This window comes from Aptenodytes forsteri, unplaced genomic scaffold (genome assembly GCF_000699145.1).
Source record: "Aptenodytes forsteri isolate BGI_AS27 unplaced genomic scaffold, ASM69914v1 Scaffold130, whole genome shotgun sequence".
Taxonomy (NCBI): Eukaryota; Metazoa; Chordata; class Aves; order Sphenisciformes; family Spheniscidae; genus Aptenodytes; species Aptenodytes forsteri.
Window position 1 is genome coordinate 1,041,732 of NW_008795133.1, and position 20,713 is coordinate 1,062,444.

Consider the following 20,713-nt stretch of genomic DNA (forward strand, 5'->3'; position numbering starts at 1 on the left):
TTGAACAATGATATTTTTGTGCAAATGTTATATTATGAACTGACCACTGACACAAGAATTCCAGATTTAACTTATTAGCAGATTAGTTACCACCACTGTAAATTCCCAGTATTACCACTGATCTACCCAAATGCATGTACGTACACGTGTCGTACACCAAAAGACACGGAAAAGATTTGGTAGAAGGTAAAATTAGGTAGAATAGCCAGTTTATTCATTTATGTGGCTGATTTTTAACTTGAACCTGAGAAGTGTTGCCCAAATAGAGGGTCACGATGAATGTGCCAAACCCAAAATTACTCAGATATTTGTAGAAACTAATGAACATCATGAGTTAATATGAGAAGCTATGAAAAGTTTCAAGTCATGTCCAAGTGATAGCATTTCAAAGGCAGTTTATTACTTGCTTAAAAGAGTCAATATACATACAGATATTATTCCACAGCATATTCTTTATTTTCACTTAAACACAAATTCTTAGAACTTGACACTAGGTACTAAATCTAAGTACATTTTCATTTCTGGATATATGTTATGCTACAACCTGGGAAGTAATAATACAGTCGTCTAGAAAATAGATATTTATGATGAACAGTGGATACAATCTAAATTGGAAAAAAAAAAATCAAAGACATTTCATGCATAATACATAACAGCTTTTGTAATTCAGTTATAATATAAACTATACACAATTCAAATACAATCATGCAGTATATGATGCTGGGGAAAAAAAAGACTGAAGAATTTGTATAATTCAATTAATTTGCATAAAAGATACAATGAAGATGTGAATTACTTTACAATTAGCAAACATATACCATCAAAATTATTTTCTAAAAGTGTAATTAAAAGAAAAAGTTTTAAAATTTATTTTTGCATCAGCATGTTAGATTCCTATTGTTGGTGTCACAGGATTTAAAAAAAAAAATCAAAGTCTCAGATGGGAAGTTAACTGCTTGCTACACATCATCAGATGCAATTACTATAATATACCATAGTAGTTGAACTTCTAAGGAAAAAAGAGCTTTGTATAAACAATCTGTACAAATAACTAAAGTAAAAACAGACTTGTAGGATAGATGTGACAGATGTTGAGATATAAACAAAGGAAAATACGCCAAGCAAAGCGAAGCATTAAATCTGCTATGTAAAACATTACATCTGTTTATCGCTCATCTCATTCATCCCTGAATCTTCATTTGAGCTCTGTATTTCAGGAAGGCGATTCCCAGATTCTGTGTGGGTGTCTGGTACGGGGTCACTGGGTCCAGCATGAGTATCTGAAGTAGATGCTGCAGCTGATTCAGCAGTGCACTCTTCTCCCTGCATCTTAGCTAGCCTGTAACTAGTCAGCATCTCTTCCAGAAGGTGGCGGTAGTTCCCCCTATGATTAATTCTCATTTGCCTGAGTGCTTCCACCAATTTTCCCTGCGTTCCACTTTCCTCGGCTTCGCCAGGGTCCTTTTTTTAAGATTCAAGACCCCAAAAAAATCAGTAGTTAAACTAGGATATTTTCTAACGACATTTAAAAAAAAACCCCAAAAAACACCACAATTTTTCTGACTGAGAAAACATCAGCTTTACTCTATTTGAATCTAAAAGACCTTACTAGCAACATACATCTCAGAACAATATCATCCACGTTTGTCTATTTTATACAACATAATAATTTAAGAAGTTATACCTATTACAACAGCATTTTTAATAATTTCAATTTATTTTGAGCCAGACAGCATCAACATGTTACCTCCTCCCAATTAACTCCATCTTGGTTCAAATTGTCTTTCGATGAATATAGCCGATATTCCCCACAACTGTGGTCAGTCATCATGTGAAAAATTTGAAAATTTAAGCTTCTTTAGCCATCAGGTCAATATTTTTAATTGTGAATTTCTGCACAGCCAATAGCAACACAGCCCTGTGAAAAACTCACTAAAGAGAATAGATAACTCTACTGCTAGCAGTTTAGTTGAAGCATCACATCAAAAATCAATGCTCTAAGTGTTTTACAAAACAATCCCTCTACATTGAAGGCTGATTTTTGCATGCATGATGCTGCCATGAAAGAATCGCACAGCTACCCATCAGCACCAGGAGCAGTAGTGGTGTTTGAACAAAGACAGACACGATTTTTGGCAGATGTGTGTATTGGCTAGAAAAATCAACAGGTGGAACAGCTAATTCAAAGTAAAATCTAGCAACCTATGGCACAAAATCAGTGCTTATTACTCAGGTTAAGGAATGAAGGTCTCTGCAAACCACCTATTTGGCTACAAGCCTTCAGTTGAAAATAATTGGGGTTTTTTTGTTGGGGTTTTTTTTGCGATAGACTTGCACATCTATTACAGTGCTGAGACTGATACTAGATATTTTAACTTTCAAGTGCTAAAGCAGTACTGTTGCTTTAAGGGAATAGTACACTTTGAATTATTAATACCTAGCAAGTTATCAAGCTAGACAAATGGAACTGTATCTCTGAAAGCTGGCAGATTTTGCAATACATTAGAGGCAAAATCCAGACTGCCTTTTTCTCATGCTGACCTCATTTTACTGTCATCTAGTCCAAAAGCTTCATAAACTACAAATATTGCAGTCACTCAGTTATGAGCTTAATAGCAGCATTAAGACAATATCTTGGGTTCAGTAGCATTTTGGATGCTGTAATGTTCCTGGAATAGAAGCCCCAAGACTGATTAGCACAGTCTAAGTTAAAAAGGGGACAATTTTACTACAAAAATGAATGTTACTGCACATAATGCTATCCCTCCAAGCTTCATTTGTTGCACATACTTCCACTGTGGTTTGCTGGTCTTAGTTTGAGATGTTTTGACTCCCATGTACTAGCATTTTCACATTCAGATAGCTCTTCAAGAGCCCAGTGAGGAGAAGCAAGTTAGAGGAGGTAGTTTTAATGTATGAAGTGGGACTGTTTTAATGCCTCATGAGCACAAAGTCAGTGAAAGCTCCGGGCATCAACATGAGGCTACAGATGTATCCTATTTCTTAGGTTTTGACAAAAAAGTACTATTTATGTATTTATCTAGCTAATATTAAACAAGGCAGCATAACTGAAGAATTCCAGTTTTTTTTAAGTTCAGAGAACATTCAAATTCTGTACTTCCTCCAGCCCATCAGTTTTGCTCTAAGGCTGACATTAGCAAACATACACCCTGAATCTCCACATTTCACAATATTCAAACCTTTAAAAATTCTTTTGGCAGACTGAAGTGAATACTTCTGCTCCCATGCAACACTGAAGAGTAAAAGCAATAGAAGCTCTGAGACTCCTGAACTATTCAAATGCTAGTAGGAGTTGAAATAACAGTGCTGTTAGTGTTTGATATTCAAACTCACATCCTGCTTTGCTTTGCACCCTGTTTGATGGGAGGCTATTTTGTGCTTCCCTCATCTCCCTCAGTGCTAGCAGACAAGAACCCCCACGCACAGTAGGACAGAAATTGCCTCTTTTATATACTATACACTATATATACACACTATAACGCAGATTTCTCTCTAATGATGTGTGGCTAGAACGGGTCCCTGAAAACTAAGATTATTGTGCAAGTTAACATGAGCATTCACCATTTTTACACAAGTTCTGCTCTGTTAAATTATGTATATAAAAAGGGCTACTACATATTAGGGACAGGATTTACAATGTTTAAAGGGTGTAAGGATTTTGTCCATTTACATTTTTGAAATTATCTGTAGCAGCCCTTAAAGACACATGATTCGATTTAGCAAAGTGCCAGAGTATAGTATTAGTAAAAGCAAGAGAGAAACATGATTGGTTTCAAACAAGATACTCAAACATGGCTTTAAACAAATGCCACTGAAATTATTAACACAGCCACTGTAATTTTAACATTGTTCCTTGTGTCTAAGGACACATATACACCCAAGTAGCCTAACTAGATAGTAGCCTCCTAGTCTTAGGAACACAAAAAAAAAAAAGGTTGAAGTAGTAGAGCCATTAGAGAAAGAGTAATACTTTAACATGTTAACTAGAACACCGACTCAATAGCATTGTAACATTACAGTGATAATTATTTAGCTATGAAGAAGTTCTTTTAAATGCCCTTTAAAGAGCTGAAAGCACCAAGCCCCAATACATAACAGATTTCTATGATTTCACTCATACTTGTAAAGGCACAAGCCACCACATTTATAGTCCCTCTGCTGAAACACTGGCAAAGCTGCTCTTTGTGAGCCCAATGCAGGGCTCTCTCCAGCCCTGGATTTACGAAATACTTGTACTCTGCTGAGATGCCTAAAAGAAAAAAAGACTTATGACTGCTATACCCTGAAGCCACACTAGCGATCTCTGAGTGCTGCTGTAGTAAGGATTCTTTCACTCCTCAGTCTCTCACTCACACAACATCTCCTTATTTAGGCTATATGTTAAAGATTCTCAGAAAGTACACGTGAAGAATTGGAAGAAGGTACTCTACAATCATGAGCTTGGATGACAAAAATTCTAAGCACAACACTAACTGAAATCTTTACAGAGCTGAGTAAAAACAAAGCTAATCTCGAAAAGGATACCACCTTGGTTTTGATTTATATACTTTCTAAAAACTTAACTGCAAAGCTATTGTGATCCAAGTTCACAGTAACTCAGGGTAACTAGTTTAAACTGTTCAACACTAAAAAGTATAGTCTCTAGAAGGCTGTCATACCCTCAATTGCAAAAGTTAATCTGGTTGGTTTGGGTTGTTTTTGTAGGGTTTTTGTGTTTAAAATTTTTACCCGTGTGCATTAATATTTTAGCAATTAGTTACATTATTATTTTGTCAAGGTTAAAAAAACGATTCTAGCCTTACATAAAATAATCAGATGAAGATGACTACCACAGGCAGACTTTCCAGTTAGTAACAGCAGTATTCTGCACTACGCCCACGCTCTAACAGACACGTGTACACTTAACTACACACGGGGAAAGATTCTCAAGCGCAAGTCAGTGCACCTTTGTGCTCTGCGGACTTAGCATCTGTGTCTGCAGCTCGTGATTTTTAGTATGAAGATCCACTCTTGCTTCATACTAGTTTCTAACAGGGGCATTATTAGTTCGATTTCGGTCTCACTTGGAAATGTCATCATTGGGATGTACTGTGTGTTTCCTTCCTACCTTTGCTTCCTGTTTAAATGTGAGATGTGTAGCAACATTATCACAATGTGTAGACATTGTGGAGAGTCTGATAAGCAACTGAACAGCTTCCTTCCCTCTTACCGTCCCTCCCACCCCCCGTGCACTAGAGTATTCCGTTCAGAAGACTAAGATCACCGCATATATACCTGGAACTGAGTAAGGACTAGCGACGAAGTCATGTTTTCATCACCTCAGAGATGAGGCCCACTAAATTAATCCACGTCAAGGACAGTAAGATAACAATTCCTACGTGCTGGGAAAGTGCAAACAGGAATTGCATCCTTCACCCAGTGGCACATCCTCCTCTCAAACTGCTCTGAGTCAGAATCAGTTAGGATGGAAAGAAAAGGTACTGACTGGCAAATGACATCTTACCACAAGATCAAACTAAAATTTAATTCAGTGTATTTAAAATGCATCATCCAAATCATTATTGAGATTTGCACTAAATACCAACAGAAGGCAAAGTTTACAGAGTAGAGACCGGAGCGTACTGCTCGCATTTCATATTAAAGAAGCCAAATTAAAAGGACTCAAAACAACTGTCCAGGGATTCTAATGGCAATAAAGGTCAAAGCTATTAATGGTAATAAGGGTTAAAGCTATGTTCTTTTATGAGTAACTTGCATATTTAGTTCAGCTACCTCGTTTTATTAAATTATAATGGATGATGTACAAAAATTTCCTGGAAGTAGCCAATACACAAAAGGATGCTGTACTGTATGTTAGGACTTTCAGCGAGCTTGCATGGTTATTGAAAAGTAAATCTGAACTTAGAAAAGATGCATCATAAATGCAACTATGGCATATGGTATTTCTAGAAAGTTACCATTAGACAAACTTTTTTTTCCTTAAAAAAAACAACCAACTTATAAAACCTATGCCATAATCTTCAAATAAACCACTTTCACCAATAACTTTACCCCAAAAGCAGGAACAAAATTTTGGCTAACTATGAAAAGTAGTAACAGGCTGATAGAGGTGCAGAGTTTCCTGAAGGACTAAAGAAGCTGAAAAGGGGAAAATTTTGTCTAGCTTGTTTTGGGGTACTGTTGCACAATTTGTTGAAAGTTAAATGAAAAATGTATACTCTATCACTTTCAAACTAAAAAAAGGAACAAATCCTAAAAATCAGAAAAGTTAGAGTACAAATAGAGAAGAAATCTCTAACAATAGTGGCCCCTTCCACCTACATAAGCTTTCTAACTTAAGAGAATAAACCAAACATAGGTAGCCAAGAGAAGATGACAGTGGGAAAAACACAGTAATTGTGGTGACACTGCATATTCACAATCTCAAGGCACACAATTGATCATTTCAGAGTATTTAAAATAAAAGTTGACATCTCTCCAACACCATTCATTGTAATGACTACCTGAGGACCTTGTAGCCATCTTGGAAGAGAAAAAATATGACAAAGGATTTACTAGAAGATGAATGGTACCTTCACAGATTAGTTCACATAAACTGTACACGAAATGACAACATGTGTACCAGCAGTAATATTTTTTAATCAGTTCTTCAGTTTTCCAAGGATTTTTTTAAAACAAATTTAACCACAACTGATATGACCACCAGTTATTACTCTTTATACTAATATTAAGAACCACCTAATAATCAGGTTTAAAGTTACAGTAAACCGTATTTCAACACACTAAAAATTCAGCTTATTAGGAACTGGGCAGAAGAATGTAAGCCATTTTAGAAATCAGAACTGAAGTAAACTAAAATCACTTTACACTTTCCTTAGACCACCATACATGGGATATTTAAAGATAGTGTAAACTCTAAAAAAGTAGTCAATATTACAATGCCTCGTTATCTTTTATATTCAGTGTACCAAGGTCTTCCACACTTACAGAAGACAATACGAAGTGTTTGCCCTCTATTCTACTAGATTTCTGGACAGTAGACATAATAGCTAGTTAAGCAATGAATATGTTGACCATAATTTTTGACAATAATAAGCTATAATTTAGAAAAACCCTGCATTGTTGTCTCACAGGTTTGACTGAAAAAGCAGTAGTCAAATTTCTAAAAAGTCTTTCAGAATTAGGTGTCACCTTGCTGTCTTTTTGAGGATGAAGTTCTACATCAGATCCATCCAAAACAAGGTCAAAATGAACTGTATGCTACAATAGGTATTTTGTGTTTATAATACTTTATTGCCAGTGATGTACACTTTTGCTTAATGTATGACACTACTTTGATGTTCTCATTAACAAAGAGGTGTAGCAATCAAAATGGGAACTTACCCCTTCGTTCTCTCTGTGTGGATTCAGCCTACTATACACAGCTTCAATAATATTACGCCTAAAAAGAGAAGTTTTAAAAAAATTGAGCACAAAGGAGTTCAAAACATTGAGAACTTAGAAAGTGAGCACAGTAATAATTTCAAAGTGTTTAAGAAGTTTTGCCTTTAACCTGCCTCTTAAAAAGATGAAGCCCACTCTCAGCGTCTTTACTCACTTTCAATATGATGTTTGGGGATTTAGCAGTAAGTCAGGATTTGTAAAGACTAAACAAGGCAAAACATTTTCTTACCTTACCCTCCTCATGGTCTACCCCTTTACATCTTTAGAAGTTCCAGCTGCATAGTCAGATTTTGCCAAGAGTAACATTTAAACCTATATTTTGCTTATTATAACAAAATTCTTCAAGTTTGCTGGTTTTCTTGCCTTATTTCTGGATGTGGAACTTGTAGACAGTTGGGCTTTCCCCCATTTTTATTACATACACACAGGTTACTACTTGCCTACAAACTTTTGAAGTGTGGTGCCCAGAGTACACAACCTCTGAGATGTGTTGTCTAGCGTCTATTCACACTGCAGAAATTAAAACCCGAATGCCACTAGCTAGACTTCTTTCTGGCAGTGCCACGTAAGGCCAAACCTTCACAGGCAGGCAAAATAAGCACAAGCAGCTTCTCAAAAAATAAAACCCAAAGTATAAACAGACTTCTGAGGGGAAAAAGTTTATGTCCCTACATCTTGAAATCATAGTAAGAACTGGGAAGTGTTCAGACAAGTATAATAAATATGATCGAAGTTATTGACAGCTTCAACAAAAAAGAACTGCTACATGAACTAAGACTCTCAAGTCTGGAAGTGGCCAAGATCTATAAAAACGATGTCCTATAGAATGCGGATAAGCACTGACTGTTGACTCTTCCAAACAAAGAGCACAAGGGCAGCAAATGAAGGCAGCAGCAAACGTCTCAAAAATACACAACGATGGCTCTTGATGCAACAGAACTTTCTGCCCCAGAATACAGAGGATGCCAAAAGTTTGATGAGGCACCTTCTAAACATATTTAACTTCATGGAAGAGAAATTTAAAGTCACTAAGTACATAAACTACCTCAAGATCAGGAAGCACCTCAGCTGTGAGAAGCTGAAAACTGAAATAATAATGATAGGGGAAGAATTTACATATTTTCCTGGTTTTATATTCTTCCCTAGGCATCTACTTTCAGCTATCCTATGGACAGGACACAGAGCTAGAACGATCCTTGGTCTGATTAGTATGATGAGGTTGTTCTGTTCACACCGTGGAAGCAAAAGCACATTCAAAACAGCTCTGTTTTTGAATGGAGTGTTGCAAGCATGTCAACTTCTGAGACAAAGCAATAAATCAGGTAATCTCGGTATCTAGTGTCCAGCATCAGAATATATTTTTCCAGTCATGATCCAGCATTTAAAACAGTACCTACTAAAATACTCAGAACTCTGGGAGATGGTTTGCAGACCAGTGAATGCAAGAGACAGTGCATCAGATCTCAGGATGACCACTAACCTACAACACTGAAAAGACACCGTGCTATCATGTGTTCAGAGGCAACATATGTCGATGATGAAATTAGCATTTATCTACCAAGACAAGCAGAAGGCAGGCACAACAGATACACCTGACAACTTGAAGCCTCAAGACACTGGTGTATATACAATTTGTGCTTGTTCACACATGGTTTGGGGCTGTGTCTGAATGAGCTCCAGGAAAGAAATTCAGAATTAAACTGATAGTGGCACTTTCAAAAATTATGTCTGATATGAAAAGTACACCGAAGAACACAACTTCTCCAAGGGCACAACAGTTAAAGTCAATGCTTTAAGAATTCTGGAAGGGTTGCATGGCTGAGCTAGCATGGGATCCATCAGCACTGAAGGAAGATTTTCCTAGAGAAAAGAAACTAAATCTTTATGCAGATGATTCAGGAAAAGGTTCTCTCTATTTAGTTCCACGTTTAGTGATGGTGGAATGGCTCAATTCTGACCAAATGTCTGTACTACGGAGAGCAATGGTATCTCATACCAACGTAACAGAAAACACCCAGACAGTCCAAGCAAGGCTGCCATAGAAACAGCAGATAGCCATTGCAGAGGGTTTAAGTCAGACTTAAAACTCAAGCCTTTGGGAATTTTCCTATCTTTGCAATTCACTTTTCTTTCTTTGAACAGCATGCTTCTTTGTACTTTCCTTTGAAGGGAAAATTCAGGAGCAAGATGTTGAATGGAAGTACTAATGCCCAATTGACAGGATGGCTCAGAACTTTTGTTTTCTTCAGCAATAAGTGACCATTCTTTTGGCAGCATTTGAAGTTACAGGGGGATCCGAGTCAAGCCAGAAGCCAGTGTTTGAAGAGTAAGATTTTAAAGGACCACCATCACGTGACCACAGCGGAGTTGACACCTTTAGATCTCCTGTCTGAAAGAATGAGCCAGTACGGGCTTCTACACAAGTGAGATGCTTGAAGGAAGTATACAATGCCAGTAGAAGTGGAGCTACTTCAGAGGTTCCTAAGGTTTGCAAACATAGTCTAGTCAAGGTAACATTGCATTGCGTTTCTCCAGCTCAGACATACTAAAAACCAGGAGCAACTGTAACTGGTGCTAAAACCAAGGATGTCAGCCACAGACAAGCTCTTTCTGCAACCTGTTTGAGTCAGGTCTTAGAGTTCAAACAGAAGGACAAAGTGTGAACTCTTCATGTCCTGGTAACATCACAGGATAAGGATCTCAAGACAAAGAATATTCTCTTGTTAGGACAAAAGTTTTAGGTTACACGGTATGTGGTTTTGGGTTACGTAGTTGTACTTTTTCAAAATTTCCATTCAGGAGCTCAATCCTGCAAGCAAAGTTAACTAAATACATCATTGCCTGTCTTTGTCCTAAGTTTGAAGGCCAGGAAAAAGTTACTCAATACTGTATGCTATTCTCTTAAAAAAAGCTGCAGGTACACCTCCTGAAGTCAGTTTTCTGTAACGCAGGACTTAAAGTCAAAATGGAGAGAAAGGCATCAAAAGGCAAATTCTGAACCTAAGCCCATTAAAAATGTAACCTGGGTCACAACTAATTTAACTAGAATTTATATGCAAAGGTTCCAGAATAATGAAGCAGTATGTGATGCAGTTATAAATGAGCAAAACAACAACACACACCAACTCATTCAGCAGTTGAGAGGCACTAAGAAGAATAGGCACACCACAACTTCTCTGAATGCCTGGAATGCACACAAGTGGAGAAAAAGGCCCAGAACATACAGGTACTTTCAAGGCTAGAAGAAAAATAATCATGGCAAACAGTGCTAATTAATAAGTACACACAATGAAAATAGATGTATGCACAAATACTCAGAGGATAGGACTTCATATTTTGAAAAATACAAGGGTTCCAGAAGCAACATGACCTATGCTAAGGAGTAATAATGGGTCCCACTGTTTGGCAAATTCTAGATTAACAATTGTTTATGCAATCCTAAATTCTGTTCATTAAAATCCTTGAATTATAGGTTGTTAGAACATCACCATTAGCCTCCCCAGAAAACCAATGTCATTCCTGAATGTTTATTCCAATTAAGTTTTAAAATGCATATCCTAGTTCAATACTCTTGCTTCTCTAACATTCAGTTTAAGACTAAAACAAAGAAAACCAATTTTCTTATGAGAATGTTTGCTGAGCAAACAAGCATTGACCCAAACCTATTATGGACATTAGGTGGTGGAGGGAGCACGACATCAAGAAAACTGAGCTGGTATTTTGATATTCTGGTTACATTATTGATAGTTCTTAACAAATGTAAAGCAGTAAAAAGCCAAGAATAAATATTTTTTACTTTTTAAAATGGCCATATGGAAATAGTAAACTAGTGTGTTATGTACCAGAATATGATCAATCTGTTTCCTCTTACCATTCTGGAGTGGGAACAGTGACACAAATGTTTATGTAGTGCAAAAGGTAAACTAGCTTAAAATATAACTTTTTCTTTAATTTGAGTATAGCTATTACAATAAGAAAGCTTTAAAACATTTAAATAAAAGTATTTGTTTCAGTGAACTAAACAGTTCAAGAAATTCCAGTACTGTACTCACTTGCCAGCTAAACCACCTCCTGGTGGTAAATTAGGGATATTCTCCGCAGTTAAAATACGAATAACATGAGCAAGATCAGGCATTCCTTCTTCACCCGATTTTTCCATAATTTCTAATTTAAAAACAGAAGAAGGCCTTAGATTACTGAATTAATACCACCCATTCCTTTAGATGCTAATACACAAGATACTATCACTTTTTCACAGAGACATTATGAAAAAGTCACATGTAACCAGGAAAACATTCTTCACATTTTAAGTAAACAGCCTTTGCATGGTGGAACAGAGCTATTAAAATCCATGGTCTGCCTTTCCAGTGAACTGGATGAAATACCCTGGAGACAGCAGCCTGTTCTCTCGCAAAAAGATGACAGCTGGGAGTTGTTTCAGTTACCTTCCTGTTGCATTGCAACACATACTCAGAAGTTACATGCCGTAAAGCCAACGCTTCCCAGGAATTCAGTATACTTCACTGTGAGTAACACCTTGAATTCTCAAAGGCCTGAATCTCCGGTGCGTAAACACTAAGACCATCATGCAATAAAGAGGCATATATAATGGCCCATTATCACTCAAGCGGCCAAAACAGAATATAGAACTGACAATGAATAATTAATAACACGGTATTCCATTTTCAAAGCAGAAGTATCACACAAGTCCAGTGCTAGTAAGTTCTTCTACCTTGCAAAAGAACTGCCTAAACTGAAGTAAATCTTCACGTGTTCTTATTCCTCAAAGCTGCTGTAAGGCAAACGTGTAATAGCTGCGTATACATTCACATAGGCATAACACTATCAGCTGCCAGTCGTCAGCCTCTAGTCATTCAACTACCACCATGGCAGAAAAAGATTCACTAAGTTATCTACAAACGGTATTTGTGTGCACATACCACATTAAGACTTTTTTTTCTGAAAATCAACTAAATTAAGGAATGGAGTGCCATTTCCTGTAGACATTGTTCTAGATAAAAATTCTTTGTTTGAGCCACAGAACAGAACAATTAAGAAGAATGAATCCTCTCAAATATAATCCTAAAAAAACTTCAGTCAGTCTGTATCTTGGCTACCATCCAGATAAACAAATCACTTAAATTTCTTACAATCAATTGATTATATTATGGATGCCTGATTTGGAGCCTGCAGCTAAAGCCAGAAGCAGCTACAATTTGAGTTTCTGAAGTCAGCAGAAAAGCACATCACTTACCTGCTTTAAACACTGTATCCCAAGTTTCCTGGTATTTAAACCTCTTGATGTCTATCACCTATCTAGAAAGCAAGTGGTATGCAGGCTTCTCTCAGGACTACTAAAAACAAAGTGCTTGCAAGGTACTCACTTACTCTGTATCAGGGAGATCTGTAGGAAAGCCCCCAAAAGCAATTCTACTTTTAGAATAGTTTTACTACCCCGTAACAAGTAAGGCACTATGCTTCTAAGCCCCAATTTTAAGTCAGCACCATACAATCTCTGCAATGAATAAGCTAGGTATACTACTACTAGAAGTGATTAAACATTCTTCTATGAAACTTTATGTATACTACCATACATCCATCCATTAAGAATGAATCATGGCTAGCAAAGGAAATGACAGCTGAATGTGTAGGCTTGAATCTTAGGATTTTGATCACTTCTTCCATACGCATTCACACAAGCCAGCCACAAGTCCTCTTATACATTGCGTCCTTTTGTTCTACCTAGTTAGAAGTAGATTGTACCACTATAATATAATTTTGCTGAGTCACATCTGATAGGAAATGTGTCATGCATATAGGGCATTTTATACCAAGAGCACATCTGGTTCTGTACTTACTAAAAGTAGACAAATAGCAAGAATTAATAGAAGAAAGGCTACAGAAGTCAGCAATTACTACATATTAATGCAAGCATTAGATTTTTGTATCTTCTTAAAAGGGAATTAAAGCAATCACAACTAAGGATTGCTGTATATTTCTTGGTACCGGAAACTTTTACTTTATACTGTATAACCACTTCTCAGGGAGTGCTGAACTGAACCATGTGCATCTTCTCCCCATTGCTAGAAGGTGCCAAATCAGGAATTCTGGTGCAACTGACCATCTCCTTGTTCTTTTTTTGATATTAGGGTGAATAATTTCATCCAGAACATGTCCCCTCTCTTCAGAAAAAAAAAAAAAAGCTTCCTAATAGAAAATCTGAGAATAAAGCAAATGACCAAGCACGACCTTTTTTCATTACACATCAGTTAGCAGATACACGCTGTGGATTTGTTTGACAAAGGCCACTAGAGAAAGAAACCAAACATTTTCAGAAACAGATTTATAGGCATTTAGAAGGTTTTCACCTCTATGATGTTAAGAATAACCCTGCAATTAATTTTTTTCCCCTTGAACGTGCAAAACACGATTGCAGAAACTTTTACATCTGCATTGCTAATATAATTCAGACACTTAAAGAATCATTTCCTGATATTATCATATATTCAAATGCATGAAAGTCTACTACGAAGTCTACTTTACTCCTAAAATACTTTTCACTAAAAGCCTAACACTTAACTCTGAGATAAGCGTTTTGAAAACTCAGACAAAATTTTATTTCAATTTTCATAGAATCATAGAATCATTAAAGTTGGAAAAGACCTCTAAGATCATTGAGTCCAACCTCCAACCCAACACCACCATGCCCACTAAACCATGGCCCTAAGCGCCACATCTACACATCTTTTAAATACTTCCAGGGATGGTGACTCAACCACTTCCCTGGGCAGCCTGGTCCAATGTTTAACCACTCTTCCAGTAAAGAAATTTTTCCTCATGTCCAAATTTTATATAATGCAAGTCCCCAACCAGACAGCATTACAAGTTTGCTATGTTCCAGCATCTCCTTTGACTTCCAGCTATAAGATTATGACAAATCAGTTTTATATACAGTATATATTCCACATATGTAAAATGCACCATCCAACTCACTGTATTAACTGAGTATTCATCTACTATTAAGACCATTTATGCCTACATAGAACAGGTGCCCCTATTTATGATTTGGGGGTTAGTGTGTTTTGTTTTCTGGTTTTTTTCGGGTTTTTGTTTGTTTTTTTAACTGCCTGTCTGGTACACCCTTTCAAATAAACTGAAACATATCAGAGAATTTAATTGACTTCTGTGCCTAGTTTTCTCTTCCTGTGACCAAACTTCAGATCTCTACAAAACAGAGAAAAACAGAGAACAGAAAGTAGCATTTGAAAGTGGCAGTAAGAAAAGACTGACCTAGCATAACTTAACTACTGTGCAACACCTGCATTACCTTGGAAATTAACCAATTAAGTGACTCAACACAGAAGCACGGCTGTGCTCACCATCATAACTAACTCAATCACAAGCTATGACTACAACCTCATAAGTATTTCAGAATACTCTTGAATGGGCAGCTTTGGAATACAGTTATACACATTCTATCAACCTCAAGACCCATACTAGCAAAAGAGCTTTGGTATACAGTTCTTCCACTAGAAATCTCTGTAAACTGTCACTTGCTGAGTTTGGTTTTTTAATAACTCTGTTAAAACAAAAACTCTGTTTTGGTATTAAAAGAACAATTCTCTTTTAGTAACTCCAGAAAGATCTTATGGAACTACTAACTCAAGTCATTGTACAAGTACACAGGATCTCAGCATTCTACTTAGGAATGTACAAAGACAGACTACAAATGTTACATGTGTAAGTATTAAACTGCTTTTGAACAAACAAAAAGCATGCCTCAAAAAATGCCTTCCTCTCGAAGCCAGAGCTTAAAATGCCCAAGCATAGCAGTGAAAAAACCTGTTGTCTAAAAGGTTTGATGGGTTAGTCCAGTCAGCTTCAAATTTAAAGTCCACAAGAGAACAGAAAAATTTTCCATATTGAACAGTGTACATTCATTAAGAACAAATACCACTCAAACTAAAATTGCTTCAGGACCACTGATCAAACTAAAATTGCTTCAGGAAGTCCCAAAGGATTTTATACTAAGTGCCAATGTTGCCCTGATTTAAATTAGTCACTTACTGAAAGACAAGAGTATCTAAGAGAACTCATAGCTTGTATTTTTGACAACATCTCCATCTTTGCAGCTTAGTAGTTCTAAGACAAGCTGATTTTTTTCAGAAGGTTTTTACTACAGGTATAAATAAAATTGTTATTGGCTATCAACCAACTGCACATAACCTGCGAGCTGTTAATTCTTTAGCAGATAAAGAAACATTATTGCACATAATAATTTAACACAAAGTCCATTATTTGCCTTTTGAAAGAAACAGTCATCATCTAGTCTGACATGTTTAAAATGCCAATCTACTACAGAGCCTCACTATATACAATCACTTGCTGTAACTGAACATAGATTCTTGGATTTAGCTGCCTAGCTTACCACATTCAGAGCCTCAAAACACATCAGAGCTACGAATAAATTACAACGAATATACTTCCCTGAAGACGACTATCCTAAGGTGTAAACTATATTTAGAATACATCTAAAGAAATACAACTTCTGTCTTTTGAAAATAACCAGAAGAGATGATCAAATCCATATTATCAACATCACAACTTATCTACCAGGCTTTAAGTTTACTTATCTACCAGGCTTTAAGTTTTTAGAATTAAAGGCAGTTTAAACCTTTCAGACACAGCTCTCTTATGCACTGTTTTCCAGACTATGCTTAGTCTAAAGTTGAATGCAAAACTGATTATGGCAGTTTTCCTTTCCTGATCAAAAAGATGTTCCCACCTTCCAAAACTTTTCCTTACTACTCTAGCACTTGAGATCACACTCTCCCCCACTTGTTTTTTTTTTTAAAGTTAAAAGTACTTCTGCTCACTACTTAAACCTTTAAATCAGACTACTTTTTTAAAAAGAATCCAACATGTTTCCAAACAATTCTCCCCATGCTGCTTAGTGGTTTGAAACATTTTGTTACAAGCTTCTCTGTATCATTTCTGAACTAATAATACTCAAGGCACAAATGTAAGGTAAAAATTGCAGTCCAACAACTTTTTTTTTTAAAAGTTAAGGAGGCTGTGTCAAAATGACAGTTTCATAGAATTTATTATAAATGCAAAAATTTGTTAGAAAACAGGTAAATATTTCAAGTCCTCCTGAAGTCCATTTCCTTTATTTTCTCCACTTGACAGAATTTCCTCAAATATGCTAACTCTCATTCCTTGCTAAATACTTGACATTTAAAGGACTTGCACTCTGTCCAATTAGCAGAACACAGAATGACACAGGGAACTGATGCAGGGCAAGGCAGAAATCAAGAAGAGCTGAACCAACAGAAGTCCAAGCTTTGAAGCAACTCATTTCTCTGGAGCACTTAACAATCATTTTGAGTTACATTCGGAATGGCTCTGCATCAGTTCAGACTACAAACCCTCCACTTGTTTTTGGTGTGCGTAGTACTTGTTAAATATGACAATATAGCTAAAATACATTCCTGCTAAGAAGTTATTTTGATATGTTAAAGTAGTAACTCAATTATGCTACAACACTGCATTGTCACTAGCAAATAGTGCTTCCTACATCACTCAGTTAATCCAGTCACTCTGATCAGAAGTTATTTGACAGCTTTTCTATTAATCTTCTTAACATTCACTTATGAAAGCAATAAAATATCCTGCAGTTCCATACATTTTTCACCTATTTGCTAACTGAGAGAGGAGCCACCGAGAAGCTGGGAATACTAACCAGTAACCACTGAGTGCACACCTGACTGCTGTCAGTGAAGGTAACTGCTCCTGGCTCTCTCCCAGAGCCTATTAACAGCTCATGTACTCTACTCAGACACAGGAAGATAACAGGTATTTATCTTAACTAGTGTCATCTAGGAAGTCTGGGATGTAAACCAAGTACTGAGAAACAGGCCTAGAGTTAGCATTTGAAGTGACCATTAGCTCTCTCTAATCTCAGCAGAAACTACAAATATGCAAGCCATTTCCATTTAGATCCCATTTAAACAAGAGGGAAAAACCACACACAACACCAGCACGTTCAGAGATAACTTGTATCCATTCAGAGGTAACTTGTATCATGGCCTGAAGGCCTTATATATATTTAAAGATTAAGGTTTGTTACATCAACTATCTAGATTACTGGGACACTGACACAAACAAAAAAATGTCTAAGTCCACCTCATTTGCTTAAGTAAGAGTGTAATAAAAAAAGATATCTAGACAAAGAACATGAGTGATTTTCACAGCTGTTTCACACAAATGAAAAATTAAATGATGAAATACCTAGAGTGTCACTCCTAGCATTAAAATAAGTTTGAGAATTTCTGATACTAAAGTGGCAAAGCTAACAGTTGTCCACGCCAACCGGGTTCCAGCGGCAGCATGTACACTTCCATGTCACTGTTGCATTTTACACTGAATTAGTGTTAAGAAAAGTTATGAACGGTTAGCTATTGTACACTCTCAGAAGATTCCTGATCTCCTCGGATCTACAGATTACTTCTTATTTATACCTAATGCTACTGATTTGGATATGAATTACTTTCTAACAAAAGCATGTCCAATCAGTCCTTTCAGTATCCATTACAACATGTTAAAAAGCCAGTAGGTGTCTCATATATTCAAATAAACCAAAACCAACAAGAAAAACAGAAGTGGCATCTGTCTCGTATGCGATAGTGCTGCAGTCCTATATTAGGAATTCTCATCAAATAGTCGTAAGAAAGCAAATTAAGTATTTTACCTCTACAGATTATACACACCTTGCTTGGGTGCCTGGAAAGTTTCCGGATCCATGTTGGGATAATTTGGTCAGTCATACCTTTTTTTCATAAAAAATGCTCAAGCTCAGGCAGTCAGCAGCCAGAGCTGTGGTTTATGTAATTGAGACCTTGTTACAGTCTCAAGATGGTGGCTTCATGCTGGTTCTGACCTGCAAAGTCCCAAACATCTTGGCACCCAAATTTAAAATTACTTTCATGGAACTCTGCTGAACAGTCCTGTAGACTGCCAATATCGCATTTTTCAACATGAACACAGAAAAGTACCATCAGGACAGCAATGCTATAGCATAAAGCTAAACCACTGGTCTCAGCACCTGGAACAAATACATCTAAGAAGGCCAGATGACTCTTATCCATCTACAAAGGGACCACCCTCTTCATGAAGCACAGTTAAACTTGGATCTAGTGATCAGAATATTGAAGTTCAGGCCTGAAACAAGTCAAGAAAGGGTACAAGTTATCTCAGCCAGCTTTCTCTTCAGTAAACCCTTTCCTTCCTTAAATACTGTTGCTATAACTGATAGCTCCAACAAACGGGTCAAGAAGTTGCATCACTGTAAGTGGGTGACAGTGCTTCAGTACTCTTCTGATGAGATTAGGGAAGTTTAAAGAATCATTAACAACAAGGCTTTCAAAACCTCTGAGGACTGCGCCTCTCCAATGTTGCTACTTCACAGTATTATCCTAGCAACATTTGTAACAGCAAGACAAACTGTTCCAAGAACTCAGTTCATGCCCGGTTTGCTTCTGCAAAAACCCTGTGCCAACATAAGAACAATATTATAAAAAAGGCAAACTTTCAATATCAGCCCTGAACTTCAGTCAATTCTACCAAAACTGAACTATACCTGGATCACTAGAATAATTGAGAAGACTGAAGAGACCAGGAGGCCACTACATATAGCTGTCAGACCTGAGAACAGCCTTAACTAGCGATAAAAGATTTTTAATTAGAGGCAACAGTTTGAAAGCCTGCTTCAAACATCAGTTTTTCTGACATGAAAAAATGCTGCAGAAAAGCAATAAATGTACAAGGGCAAGTCTTCCATTCTTTGTCAAGCTAACTTTCCTTTCACTGTTTCTGCTTAAGGGAAGAAGTTGCATTCAACCTTTTGGATAAGTAAAGAGAGTTATAAAATCAGTGACTAAAAGAAACTGGTTAGGAATTAAATTTAGTCCTCCATGAAAGTTCTAGATGATTATATGGTTTTTATTCACACATACACAGACACTTGGTAAGCATTCAGAATCCAAAGGGATGATTTAAGGCTCTTGTATTCATAGGTATTTGATCATTTATACTGCTAAGTATTTGCAAAAATGCATTTAAAACAGTTGCCAGTGTAAAAAATAAAACTCACAGCTGTGTTAAATAGAAGCAGTTACGAAAGCTTGGATAATTAAATAAGTTGTCCCTTCATGAAAACCCGATACAGCTTTTTCTTTTTGCCAAAAATTGTCACAAAAAAAGGGAGCACGTATCACAAGTATCCCTTTTAATGGCATTTTATAAGCAAGACATTAACAATATCACAATTTACTTAGCTGATATAACACTCTGCAAGGTCAGTGGTTGCATTTTGACCTGTAAAGATAGAAGTAAAAACCTAAAGCTCACATTAAGAAAACGCTTGTGGAATACCAGGATAAACTAACCACGTGGCTTAAAAACATTTTTCCTGACACACAAAAATTCAGAGTTGTAACCAGGCCTGAATTTGACCCAACATATAGTGGCATCATGCCTTTCAGGGTTTTTGTTTTCATGCTCAAGAAGGTTACGACAGCATTTCTAATGAACAAAACAGACGCCTTACCTTCAACCCGTGATTCCAAGTACTTATCCAACTCGGCATCTTTTTTCACCGCCTCATCTGAGACCTTAGGAGCATTTGAAAAACAAACTAGTACGATACTCATGTTATCACGACTCCCCTATATGACAAAGCAAAAAGAAGAGTTAGGATCTTTAGTCTTATTTTTCATTTTTCTGTTCTAGTCACATTATTACTTGTTCCAAATACAGTACTAAAGAGATACCTGGGGAAAAAAGAAACCTTGCAATAAAACTGTATTTTGACAAACAACAAATTCTAAGTTTCCCAACTAAACTACTCACTAGAATTAATTTTACTGATTTTTATTGTATGTTTAGTCTTAAAGTTTAACATATTTAATGGACTTATTTACATGTCAACCATTTAAAAATAATATCAAGAAAACAGGTCAGAAATTCGACAGTCATTTAATGTTACCTTAAGCCAAGTTAAAAAACAACTCATGCTGCAAAATGAAATGCAGAATACTTATCCGAGACTACTAGAATAGCTAGCTCCAGCTACTAATTTATTTCAGTTTGAGAGCATTCATGTAAGACATGACGTTCATTACAAATCTGTTTATCAGAATGCACCTCCGTCATACATAGCAAATTGAAGAAAATAAATACAAAATATGAA

The 20,713-nt window shown here is 36.6% G+C and overlaps 1 protein-coding gene across 7 annotated transcripts in view; it reads right to left on the bottom strand.

Annotated features, from left to right (window-relative positions):
• PPM1B (protein phosphatase, Mg2+/Mn2+ dependent 1B) overlaps nucleotides 1-20,713 on the bottom strand; it is a 46,478-nt gene that overhangs the window by 2,264 nt on the left and 23,501 nt on the right. For 6 of the 7 annotated variants that reach the window (XM_009278395.2, XM_009278394.2, XM_009278396.2 and 3 more), the window contains 4 exons: nucleotides 20,072-20,189; nucleotides 11,517-11,628; nucleotides 7,405-7,462; nucleotides 375-1,461 (listed from right to left, as the gene is read on the bottom strand). In XM_009278395.2, coding sequence (XP_009276670.1) covers nucleotides 1,156-1,461; nucleotides 7,405-7,462; nucleotides 11,517-11,628; nucleotides 20,072-20,189 — 594 coding nt within the window. In that variant the 3' untranslated portion in view covers nucleotides 375-1,155. Of the gene's footprint in view, nucleotides 1-374; nucleotides 1,462-7,404; nucleotides 7,463-11,516; nucleotides 11,629-20,071; nucleotides 20,190-20,713 lie in introns of those variants that run through there. The other variant, XM_009278399.2, reaches the window with a different exon arrangement.